This window comes from Lepidochelys kempii, chromosome 26 (genome assembly GCF_965140285.1).
Source record: "Lepidochelys kempii isolate rLepKem1 chromosome 26, rLepKem1.hap1, whole genome shotgun sequence".
NCBI classification, from domain to species: domain Eukaryota; kingdom Metazoa; phylum Chordata; order Testudines; family Cheloniidae; genus Lepidochelys; species Lepidochelys kempii.
The window spans coordinates 1263904-1276120 of NC_136405.1; the positions used below are offsets into that span (position 1 = coordinate 1263904).

Here is a 12217-nt window from a genome sequence, read left to right on the forward strand (position 1 = left end):
AACATTTAAAATCCTTCCTTCATTGTATTCAGTCCCTGCTTTTCCTTCTCAGTTCAGCCCAGCTCTTTCTCCATAGCTTCTCTGCTGGGAACACTTAGAATCGCCTAGAGTTTGTCAGCATTACTGGGCTCATTTCTATAAACTTTCCATGGAAAGCCACCAAAGGACAGGGAGCCAGGACTCCTGGGGTTCTCTGCTGGTTCTGCCATGGAGTGGCGCTGTGCATGACAGACCTGGGCGAGTCAATTTGGCCCCTAAAGCTGGCTATCCAGGTTTGACTATTCAGGTCCTTATGCCTCTGGCCAAATTTTTTAAACTATCTGCCTCTGCAAAACGAGAATATTACATATGCCTCCTGTGGACTGACTGAGGGCACTTTCCCACAGAGCCCCAGCCTGCAAGTAAGGCCAAGAAACTCTGCTTCCCCCGGCTCTTAAAGTGACAGCTTGTGATTCCAACACAGTCCTCAGTACATCAGACCTCACATCTACTTCAGGTGGCTAAGTAAGTTCCTCATGTGAAAAGATAATGCAACAAACACAGGGAAAGCGTAACTTCCATCTCTGGCTTAGAATGTGGTTTCATGACGAGCCCATGGTCTGGTTGGGGTTCTTATCTCAGCACAGCTTACTGAGTCAGTTTGCCCTTGGAAAGGGGGCCTTAGGGTACACACCAGATGCTGAGCTCTTGGGAAAATCTGGCCCTACGTGGCTTGTCCAGGGTCCTGCAGGAGGTTGGTGGTAAAAGTGGAATAAGAACCCAGGGGTTGTGGCTCCACGCCTAGCTCTGAACCACAAGACCATCATGACTCTGGCCATGAGTCAGCACCTGCTTGATGCTTTGGTGGGGATTTCCTGAAGTGATTCCTGCCCTTAAGAATCAGACATCCTCTTGTCGTTCCCCAGCCCCCACAGCCACAGGGTGTACAAGTGCATTGATCTGAAATCTGAACTGTGCCTCAATGGGGAGGAACTGAGCATCCACTGCGCTTTATCCCTGTTAGAGAATGGCCTCCACAGCCCCGACAGGCAATGTGGGGGTTAGGTCAGCTGATGTCTGCCCCAGACCGGAAGTTCTCCAGGCTCTGCCGAGCAGTGGCCAGAGCTGCTGTTGGTGGCTTTTCATAACCAGGACGGATGTTCAGCTTGCTGCAGCTGCAATGGCTTTTGGTTGCCCTGGAGGCATTTCTCTAAGCTGCAGCTGCATCCTCAACTGATGGGCTCTCAACAGGGTGCATCGCACCTGCTGCCGCTTGGGGTTCCTGGCAGACGAGTTTTGAGACACGGTTTGCAGAAGCTGGTCGGGTATTGCTGGGGGAATGTCGGTCCATTTCCCAGGCCTGTGAATAGGCACTCCTGTCATGCAATACCCTGGCGTATGGCTTTGCCTCGACTGCCTCCATCTCCTCCTCACGCTCACTCCCAGCTCATGTTCCAGACAGGGTTGGTTTCTCAGATCTGGCTGAATGATGGGGGATCTGAGAGGCAGTTCTCCTTGCCCCAGGCCACTTCTGGCCACCTCTTCGGTAGTTTCTAAACCTCCTGTAGCTTCACAGCTAGGAAATGGATTTTCCTATCCCCTCCCTGCTTCTCTGTGGTTCACAAATGATCTGGGTTCACCTTGCGCTGATCCTGAGACGGCATACATACCCTGGGGAGGGCAAGCAGGCAGAGGAGGGGTCTGCACCCAGAAGACTAAGGACCACTTTAATTTCCTGGCAGGGCTCAGCCCCTAGGCAGCTCCTTGGGATCCATGCTGGACTAGGGTCCTATCTGAGTGCCCTATCTCCCCCCACCCCACCAGGTTGGTGGGCAAGCGGCAGGTCCCTGGGGTTGTGGGCATCGTGCACCCCTGCAACTAACCTGCTCCCCTACAAGCCAGAGTAACCGGAGGCCAGATACAGACCAAGTATTTAGCAACTTGCGTTATAACTTTCTTCCCCTTGCGGCTTTTCAGCCTGTTTGCACTTCCTCCTTTTGGGGGATTCACAAATATCACCTGAGTGCGGGGAAAGTTAGAGCTGGAAGCAACGTGTCTGCCCCAAGCTGGGGTTGCTGAGAACAGAGCTTTAATAACTGCCAGGTGGGAAGGGGAGTGAAATGTGCCACGACCAAGATGCCATATGTAAGACAGAGGTACAGAGCACTGCACTTTCCTGCCACTCCCCGGTGCGATGAGTGTGCATGGCTCTTTACACCATCGATATAAATACAGCAAATCCATGGCTTTCGATATTGGTTGTAATGTCTGGATTGTCCTTACCCATGTTGCAAAGGGTGCAGTTGCCATTCAGGGGCACCAGCCGGTCCTCGTGGCTTCAGTGGATGCTCCCTCCATGCACCCATCTGCAGTGGTCCACAGATCAGGCTGGGTGCTGCCTTCCTGCTCCCCTTGACACTAGAGGAGAAGGCCCAATCCTTCCCCATGCCCCAGCAGTCCCATCCCATCTCAGGGTCATGGCTAACACGAGGCTGACAGCAACAGGAAAGGGGCCCATCCGATTGTGCCGTAACCATGGCCTAGTCAGTGTGTTAACACCGTTGCATCCTGCTCAGTGAGCTGTGCCTTTCGGGTGGTGTCTCTGACAGCTTTGAGAAAGCGCATGAACCCTGTCCCACCGGTTCCCCTTTCTGAGAGCACTGACGTGCCCTCGTGGACACAGCCCCCGAGCTGCTGCTGCTCTGCTCGGCACCTCCCGGCCGGGATGGTGATGTACTTGGTGGCGATCTGTATGTGATAGCTCCGTAGATCCACCAGCGCCAACACGCACTTGTTGAAAGCTGCATGCAGGCCTGCGTCTCCTGTTGCCAGGACAAACTGCCGGAGGGACGGGCCAGAAGCTAGGGTCTGAATGAAGGCCCTGTGAGCTGCTGGCATGTAATCCCTCATGCAACCGAGGTACTCTGCCGAGAACCCTGCAACAGCAAGATAAGAGCATTAGTTTGGGTGATGCAGTAAAAGAGAGCTCGGCACTGTCCCCCACTAAAGAAAAGGTGCTGGGCCAAAACGGTGGTGGTGGTTCCCCAGCTCAGCCCTGCTCTGCCTCCACGCGGTGTGACCCACATCGCTCCTCTGAGTCATTTACAAAAACTAATGTAAATGGGTGACTGACTCTCCCAACTCCAGTGCCCTGCTCTAAACTCTTACCCCGGGAAGTGACTGCACTATTGCTGAAGTACCGATTCCCCCTGAAAACTAGAGCAGCAGTGGGCTCAGACAGAGTTCGGCCCTTCGGAGTTACGTGGGCCAGGCAGCCGGCAAGTGGGGTGTGCGCACGCAGGGCTTCTAATAACGTTGCTAAGCTGAGGCTGGTGGCCCCACTGTGTTTTCTGGCTCTGGCCCGTGTGAGGTTTGTTTTTGTTCTGTTCCGTGGGGAAATCCCTTTCTGGGGAGACCCCGGTCTCCTGCCCATGCGGGTCTGGCATGAGTCTTCTGGACTAACCTGCTGAATAATCGTCTAGTGGCTGGTGCCCCAGAAACGGAATCTCTTGGTGAAAGGCTTGTGTACTAGTCCCAGAATAACCGCAGCTTCCAGCCTCTATTGCCACTTACCCTGGGCTGCACGGTGCTGGATTCCTAGCAGTACGTCAAAGCACTGTAACGTAGAGCTCTGTGCCGCACTGCCACCAGAGAACTGCTTGGGGCTGTCCCACACCCCCTCGTACACCAGCCCCTCCGGCATCAGGAAACTGTCCTTCCAGCTAGTTCCAAAAACATGAAGCGAGAACCAGCAGCATGACCTGAATGTGCTGTCTGTTGGGGTTTCTGTGTGGCTTGACTCGCCACGGTGATAGACACTAGTGCCTTGCAGCACAGGTAACTTCCGATCAGACAGCTGTTCCTGGAAACAATGGTTCGGCAGTAAAGCCGCCCAATGCAAGATCTGTGCTCTGTTAACTCGGAAAGAAAAGGAGGACTTGTGGCACCTTAGAGACTAACCAATTTATTGGAGCATAAGCTTTCGTGAGCTACAGCGGACGAAAGCTTATGCTCCAATAAATTGGTTAGTCTCTAAGGTGCCACAAGTACTCCTTTTCTTTTTGCGAATACAAACTAACACGGCTGTTCTGAAACCTGTCAACTCAGAGTGACCTGAGCACCACCCAGGCCTACCCCACCCTCTAGTTATCCCATCATGGAAGCGCTGTGCCCCCTGCAGGAAGGGGAACTTGGCGCTGCAATGCAGGCTTCCAGGCAGTGCCTGTTGGACTGGGCTGGGAACATCTTAGTTCTTTATACAACATGTGATGGGCCAAGTTTCTCATGCAGTATCACGGTAGGGTGACCAGATAGCAAGTGTGAAAAATCAGTGCGTGTGTGTGGGGGGGGAATAGGGTCCTAATATCGGCACATCTGATCCCCCTACGTTTCGGCTCACTAGTCCAGTTTTTTGTAAAGTGGCCACCACTCGCCAGAGAGGGCGAGACTTAGACAAGCAAAGGAGGAAGGGAACGGAGCTGGTGTCAGCAGCCTCCAGAAGGGAGAAGCAGAAGGGTAAATACCAGCTCCTGCTGGGAGGTGAGAACTCAGTGTGCATTTATAAAATGATGGAGCAAATGTTATGGAAAAAACAGCCATCATCATTAAGAAATTTTTATCTATATCAAGTGGATACATTCTCCCTCCTTATCCCTAATTGGAAATTACAAACCCCCTGCTTTGGGGCAGGATCAACCCCTAACTGAGCGGTCTGGGAAGAATTTTTTCCGTAGTAGGCAGGTTATGCTGTAATTGCTGTTTCTTACACCATCTGGTGCTGGCTGCTGTGGGAGGCAGGGTATTGGTCTGATGCAGTCTAGTGACGCCTCTGTTCCTAATAAGAGAGAGTGACCCAGAGAAAGTACATACCCTGAGAGGTAGATGCGAAGGGATCTGAAAAAAGCTCCTGGATTTACACACTCTGTGGAGAGACGGAACGTTCATTCAGGTTAACGAGCGCAGTGGAGTCATAAGCAACGTGTGACACGAACCCTTAGAATCCTGGCTTTTCCAATAGTATTTGGTTTGGAGAGATTCCATGTGTCCCTTCCTGATTGGTTTAAAGTATTTAATCTGTTTTGGCTGATGAGACATTTTAGAAATACATCCATTACTCTTGAACTGCACAAACTTGAGTGATCACATTCAGGGGAGCCCCTTGCTTGCTTGGCCTCTCCACAGAACAAAGTACAATCCATGGCGGCCCACTGGGATCTGGCTCTGCTGCTGGCACAGAAGATTGGTGCGTCGTTCCGCGGTGCCATGCAGCAGCCCTCTCCTCCTGCCAGGCAGGGCTCTGCCCCAGCCATGCACAGGGAGTGGTTTGCAGACATCCCTTGCCCACAAAAAATTTGGGCAACTTGAGTGAAGTAATGCTACTGTCAGTTAGTGGTACTTGCAGTTCGCTTCATTTAGTGAGCCAAAGTGGTTTGCATAAGAATTCCCAGACGGATTCATGCTATGGCTTTAGCACCGGGGATGGTAACTCGTGTACAGAATTTAGTGATGTGGATCCAGTTCTGAACTTCCATCTCCTGCTCATTTCCGTGTGTAACAATGTTGCTGTCTATTACTTGTCCCTGCGATCCCTCTCACGGGCATGCTGACTGGCATACGTGCTAAAACGTGTATTTGGTGAGACAAGCTTAGAATAAAGTGCATCTCATTTCAGCAGAGCACTGTCTGTGGGATGTCTTTAGGGACAGGAAATTAGGTCTTTGGCTGAAATAATTTGTGCAGATGCCCAGTCTTGGACATGTGGGAAGGATGCAGGAGCTTCCTCAATCAGCACCAAACTCCATATATCCCTGGGAACCATTCCACACTTGTTCTAATAGCCTATCTGACCACAAAGGAGACTCTGCAACAGACTCAGGGAGCCTGAATGTTTTACTCCTAACTACAAACTGTTGGGGGGTCTCTCTATCTGGAAGTAATAAAATGGGGATTGATTGTTGCATTAATATAAACTTTGTTGTGGGATTTTTGGTTGGAATTCACAAGCGCAGCTATCCAGTCAAAGCACTTACCGTGAATTAGTTTGAAAGCTTCACGCATCTTGCATATAGACAAGGCCACATCCTGCAGTGCCGTTTCTAAGGAGCAACGGTCATGGTGCAATATGGCATTGATGATCATGGGGATTGCCTTAAAGGGAACAGGGGAAAAACACTCTTGGTATCCAGAACACCAGGCTCAGACTTTCTGAGGAAAGAGACTACAGAGAGTCCCAGGTCACTCCCAGCTGCGATACTGTAGGGTTCTCCAGCAGGAGCCATCACGGGGATTGGCGGGGAATGAAGCTGGTGCCTCCTTGGCCCGGTGCCTCCTTGGCAGGGGTTCACTTACAGTGGGGTCATAAATAATGCCATCCTCTTAAAGGAATGGTGTCCAAATCCCTTCTCCACAGCTCTGCAGCTAGAACCCTGCAGAGGGATGCTGAGGCTACTCCAGTAGTCAACAACAGCAGGGAAGGGTGGAAAATAACACCGCTAACAGCAAACTGAGGTTTGGGACCCATTTGCTCTTGTTTGTGAGGGGGGACTCCCGTCTGTGGGCAAATGAGGAAGAAAAGGCTCTCAGCCTCTGCTGGGTGAAGGGTGCAAAGTGAATTCTAAAACATAAGGGTTTAGATGGATGGTGGAAAAACCTGCACTTGTACTTGGTCATCACGTCCCAGATGTGTTTGATCACTTTAAACCGCCCTAGAATCTACTAGACAGAATGCTATGTTCCTGTGAGGTAAACTAAATTGAGTTTGTAAGCAACACTTAGCAGGGCAGGGGCTTGCTCGCTCACAACTGGACTGTTTCATTAGGACTCTGTACCTTGATTCCAGTTGCAGCTGCTGCTTCAACAAGAAGAGAGACTAGGAAGAAACCTTTGTTGCTGTCCCCTCCAGGGAATGAAAACAGGATGTCCAGATTCCTAAGGGAAGATAGATACATTCCCCAGGGCTAGGTCAGTAAAATGACCTCATTGTAATAGCAATTTGTAGCTGATGCTGAGAAACTGTATCCAAGGAGAACTGTGCAATCTAAAAATATCATTAACCAGAAGCTCGTGTGGAATCCAAAGGAAAACATGCAGTGACTTCTGTGTGCAGCTAGATTGCCAGCTCTTCAGATGAAAGATGCATGTAGAAAAGCAAAACACTTGCAAATCTGAACTAGGTTCCATAACACACATTGAGGCTGACACATAGAAATGGCTCTGAAATCAGTTGTGTAAGGTGATGTGTGCACATTTGCACGTGCTCGCTAAACTACCCTGCAGAATTGAATGGTTGGTTTCTTTCCCATATCTATTTATATGACGCTGGTACTCTTTCATACAAGTTACTCCATGAGCATAAACTAATCAATCCTTGCCTCCCTCTCTCCCCACCAAAAGTAGTTTTATCCCAGTTTTATGATGGAAAAGCTGAAACACAGAGGTGAGGATCCCCCAACCTGTTTGGGGTTGGTGGTGCACTTTGTTAGTCTGCACAGGTTGAGTTGGGGATGCTGCTGTAGCCATAAGACCAAGCCTTCTTTCCTTTCCTTGCTCTCACCATACCTTCCTGGGTGTGTCTGCACTTCCAGCTGGAGGTGTGACTCCAGCTCGTGGAGACCTACCCACACGAGCTTGATCGGGTTTGCATGCTAAGAACAGAATGTAGCCATGGTGGTGTGGGGGTGCTGCACCGACTACGGACCCGTCCAACAAGCTAGCCATGTACTTGGGGTGGCTAGCCGCTCCCACCCCTCCCACCTGCTGCAGTTACCCAGCATGCTCAAAATAGTGCATACGTCTCCTTGGGTCACTCTGGTACAGTGCTCTACAGTCCTGTCGTTCGCCAAGACAAACAGATCTACTTACTCAACATTCAGGGGTCTCCAGGCACAGCCGGGGCGGAGCAGCAATTGAGGAAGAAAAAAGAAAGCAGTGAGAAGGAGGAAAGATTTTAAAACTGCGTAAGTGAGAACAACTCAGCGCCGTTGAGTGGCCATGACATGGGTTGTCAGGGTTAGACAGGAAGGGGTCACAACCCAGCCAACGAGAGAACCCTAACTGGGGCTGCATAGACCGTGGGGTGTCGAGCACCCAGTCACAAATGGGGGCTCAGGGTGGGAAATTACCTTTATATCTGGGTTCAGCAGTCTGAAGAGAGCAGCCCCTACTTGGGGTCACACAGTGTCTCACCCCGCCACTGCCAGAGCTCGAAGTGTCTAAGCAGTCGGTAACTGAAATGTCCTATGAGGAGGCTTGTACCAGACAGGAGGATGCCTGGATCAGTTAACGTAGCACCAGCAGGTGAAAGCGTCTGGACAGCACCTGTCTGATTGCGCCGACCGGGGTCACTGTAATGCGTTTATATGCATTCAGGTGACCTGATCTGGGCGTGACCAACAAGTGAGACCTGCGGGCGTACACATCCAACCGGTGCAGGGCGGGGGTGGGGGCGCTACTATATATAAAGCGATGTGGCATCTGACAGAGGTCATCCCGGAGCTCTACATACCCACAGGGGTCTCTCTTCTTCCAGTTTGCCAAAACACAGTCTGCATAGACGAGGATGGGCGGCAGGTCGAGAAGCTCTGAGATCGTGCAGTAAGGCACTGCAAGCACTCTAGGAAGGATCTAGGTTAAACAAGAGTGTTACAATAACAGCAGAAGGTTACTGTGCTGGGCAGCGAAACAGAGGAGAACCTGGGGAAATTCACCATGTTGGGATGGAAACTCTGCTCCTAACAAAGGCAATTTTGCAGATCAGTGCCAAGTGGGATACTGTGAACCGAGGGCACTGTCAGTCCCTGCTTTTCACCAACTGTCTTTATATTGACAAACCAGTTCAAGAGGGTGGTCCCCAGGCTCAGCGATCATGTTTTTTTCCGCAGTTTGTGTGCGTCTTCAGGGACAGAGGGTGGGTGGTTAGCTGGGCTTCCTGATGCTTGCTCTTCATGCAGCACGGGGAAGAGAGCTGCATGTTATTGAGCATCGCATGCTTTACAGGTAGGTGGGCTAGTAACATTCCCCAGCACTTGCTCCTCAGTCTCTGACCCGCCCTAGTGAAATGGGAGCCAAGCCAGGGACTGAGTTTTAGCATCGTTGATGCTGCACGATCAGGATGTAGAATAGCAGAGGGTAATAAAGGCGCTGACCTTCACTGTCTGTCTGCTGCCTCCTTGCCACACGTATCCCATTGTGATGAAGCCGAGAGCCAGGCGAGCCAGGCGCAGCTGCCTGTGTCCTCGCAGGTACTGTGTGCTGAGCAGTGGCATCTACGAGGGGAAAAGGCATTAATGCATTAGCACAGCCCCGGGGCTGTGCGAGTTAGCTAACCGGCGCTGCACGCAGCAGGTTACATATCGAACCTTTGCTACTTCCCTGCGGAGCTGATGTCCCTCTATCAGGTGGGGCAGGTTGGCTGCGACATCCATCCAGGGAGCGTAATAATCTGGCAGTTCTGTCTGTATGAAAGAAATCCAAATTAGGGCGTTCCTTTTAATGACAATGTTTTCCCTGCTGCAACCCAGCTTCCTTCTGGGTCTGAACCAAGTAGACTCCCACATGCCCGCTCACAGGCCTTCCCAGATCAGCACAGAACTCCCACTGACTCTCCCCCGGCACTCCAGCGGGAGACGTGCGAGTTCAGCTGCAGGCCATTGAAGGCCAGGTTTTCAAAAGAGCTCGGCATCCTGGATACCCATTGGGCACAGAGCGCTGCTGAAAATCTGGCCCCAGTTGTGGGGGCTGAGCAATTGGCTGTGGCCAGGAGCCCTCTGGCAATTCCGGCCCTTTGGAGAGCAGAACGTTCCTCCGGCGATGTCCTCGCCAAGAGAACCTGAGTTTAGGGGAGAGCTGGAAATAGCGATCGCTTCCCTCTTGGGCCCACCCCGTTCCCAATTCTCCCTGCCCAGCATCTCCGTGGGAGCTGTGGCCCGAACAGACCTGGTCACAAAATGTGGGAGTGCTGCTCATTCTCTTGCCAGCGGAAGAATAACTGAAAAGACACTCATGAGGCCTAGGGCCTGAATATTGGATGGGCAGCTAGTTCTTCTTGCTTCTGTCTTTGCTACAGCAAAGTTCAGCTATTTTGAAGACTGAGGGTATGTCTACATTGCAATTAGCCCGAGCCCAAGACAGCTGGCAAGGGCCAGCCATACATGTAAGGGGCTGTTGAATTTCAGCAGAGATGTTCGGGCTTAGCCCAAGTTCTGATATCCTCCCACCTTGCAGGATCCTAGAGCCAGGGCTCCAGCCTGAGCCTAAAAGTCTACACTGCAATTAAACAGCCTCTTAGGCCAAGCCTGAGTCAGCTGGCATGGGCCAGCCGTGGGGGTTTTTAATTGCAGCGTAGGCACACTCTTCGTGCCTTGCCACTAGTCCTCAGCTCCAGCATATCAGCTTGGAGGCCAGCGAACATGCAGTGGGCATTCAAAGGGGCATGTTGGGGGGAGCAGGGAATAATAGTGCGCCTTGAAATACAGTTGGAATATTTGGCCTCTGCAGCCTCTCCCCCTTTCAGCTAATGATGATTAACTGTCAGAGTAAAACACAGACAGCTGTGAAGAATTTTTTATTTTTTACAAATCAAAATTCCATTTAATCAAGTGGCAGACAATATATTCGCTTGTCCAACCATGCTCCCTGGGCATGGGCAATTCGGTTTGGCCGGTGTAATGAGAACAGACAGATGAAGCAATCATGCTTGACAGATGCATCTAATTTGGGATCAGTCAGACGCTACGTAAGCATCATGCGAGACAAACATTTTGGTTTTATTCACTTATTGATGGGGAAACTCCCATTTTAAAACCACCATGGCCTGATGGTGCTTTTTAGCATGCTCTGCACGTAGGTCTGAGGCTTAGATGCATGTCTTTCTATTTATTGATCTCTCACTGTATGTTTGTGAAGCCCCAAATTTGGCCTGATGTCATACTACAGCAAGGCACTATTTCTACAGAATTTTTGCACTATTTGTGCTCAAATATATAAATTTAGGAGAAATAGTTTGGTGGCTTTTTCCCTTCTCACTGGCATGTTGAAAACCCTTTTTTCGGCGGGTTGAAAATGATACAGGCACAAATAAAAAGGAAGTGCAGAGAGAACAGAGATGGCATTGTGTTGGAAAATAAAACCAGTTGAATTATGTTTCTCATATAGCCCATGATGAAGTGATACTTCAATCTATTACTGATAATTATGTCGCTCATGAGCTTTCCAAGTTTCTGCTCTGCTCTGCTCTGCTGGACATCTTGATCTTGTAGAAACTTCACTGTACAATCACAGCAAGCCTCTAGGGATGCTCTGAGGTACAACGTGTATTCACGACAGGTGTTTTAAGTCAAAAATTTCAGTCCATGTAAGTTCCCTTGATAAGTATTAAAAACAAGCCATTTGAACTGTATGTAATGTACACAATTTTTAAATCTGGACTGTCATGGCAATAAATAAATGTGACAAGCTCCCCTTGTCCGCTGCTAGATTCTGAGGCCAGATCTCATGTTGCGCAAGATGTGGGGCCGCCTCCTGACCTCCTCTGGAGTGAAATCGGAATCTGGCCTGTTATGACCATGTGAACGTATTTGTAGAGTGTCCCATCAGTCTGCTTTACTTTGCAAAGCTGGTTTTCCAGTCCCAATGAGGCTTAAGGAGCTCAAGTCCTCTCTCAATTGATTTAGTTTACCTTCTCTTTGATAAAGTACCGTATCTATACACAGCGATCACCAGTGTCCTAGCAGGGGCTTTTCAACCTCTCCGACACAAGCATAACAAGAATCAGTGGCAGGAAGTTAATTTTACTTTAAATAATGAAAGATCTTAGCAGAGGAGGGGGTGGAATCACCATTGCTGGAAGCAGATGTAATTTCCTGGTTGTGAGGGTGATTAAATAAGTTCATCTTAAATTCAACCTTGAAGTATCTATCTTGTTAAAAGATAGGCCATGGAATTTCTCCCAGCAGCTGGAATAAAGCATCTGTGAGCAGGCGGTCAGGCTGGTCCATTCTGGCCTTGGAATCTGAATGAACAGTGGGATTCATACATCTCCTTTCCTCATGGGGAGAATGGGATTGCCTGCATTGCCAGCAATGGGTTCATAATGCTTACAGCTCTGCATTAAGACGGTGGTAATCAAATCTCATGTTTCAGGATTCAGCCGGTTCCCTGCAGGGGTCAGGAGGGAACACGCACCCACCCCAATTGGCCAGATGTATGCTGCTTTTTTTTTTTCTTTCCCCTTTTTTGTGAA

At 50.1% G+C, this 12217-nt stretch overlaps 1 protein-coding gene and 1 long non-coding RNA gene across 16 annotated transcripts in view; one reads left to right on the forward strand and one right to left on the reverse strand.

Moving 5' to 3' along the window:
- The window catches only part of LOC144929904 (uncharacterized), a 60307-nt gene that overhangs the window by 35102 nt on the left and 12988 nt on the right, over positions 1 to 12217 (forward strand). The window lies entirely within an intron of this gene.
- The window catches only part of IDO1 (indoleamine 2,3-dioxygenase 1), a 60969-nt gene continuing 50803 nt past the window's right edge, over positions 2052 to 12217 (reverse strand). For 13 of the 15 annotated variants that reach the window (XM_073325294.2, XM_073325296.2, XM_073325295.2 and 10 more), the window contains 9 exons: positions 9336 to 9431; positions 9123 to 9242; positions 8483 to 8601; positions 7840 to 7854; positions 6807 to 6906; positions 6009 to 6126; positions 4849 to 4900; positions 3553 to 3890; positions 2052 to 2915 (listed from right to left, as the gene is read on the reverse strand). In XM_073325294.2, coding sequence (XP_073181395.2) covers positions 2524 to 2915; positions 3553 to 3890; positions 4849 to 4900; positions 6009 to 6126; positions 6807 to 6906; positions 7840 to 7854; positions 8483 to 8601; positions 9123 to 9242; positions 9336 to 9431 — 1350 coding nt within the window. In that variant the 3' untranslated portion in view covers positions 2052 to 2523. The remainder of the gene's footprint in view (positions 2916 to 3552; positions 3891 to 4848; positions 4901 to 6008; positions 6127 to 6806; positions 6907 to 7839; positions 7855 to 8482; positions 8602 to 9122; positions 9243 to 9335; positions 9432 to 12217) is intronic. The other 2 variants (XM_073325301.2, XM_073325306.2) reach the window with 1 other exon arrangement.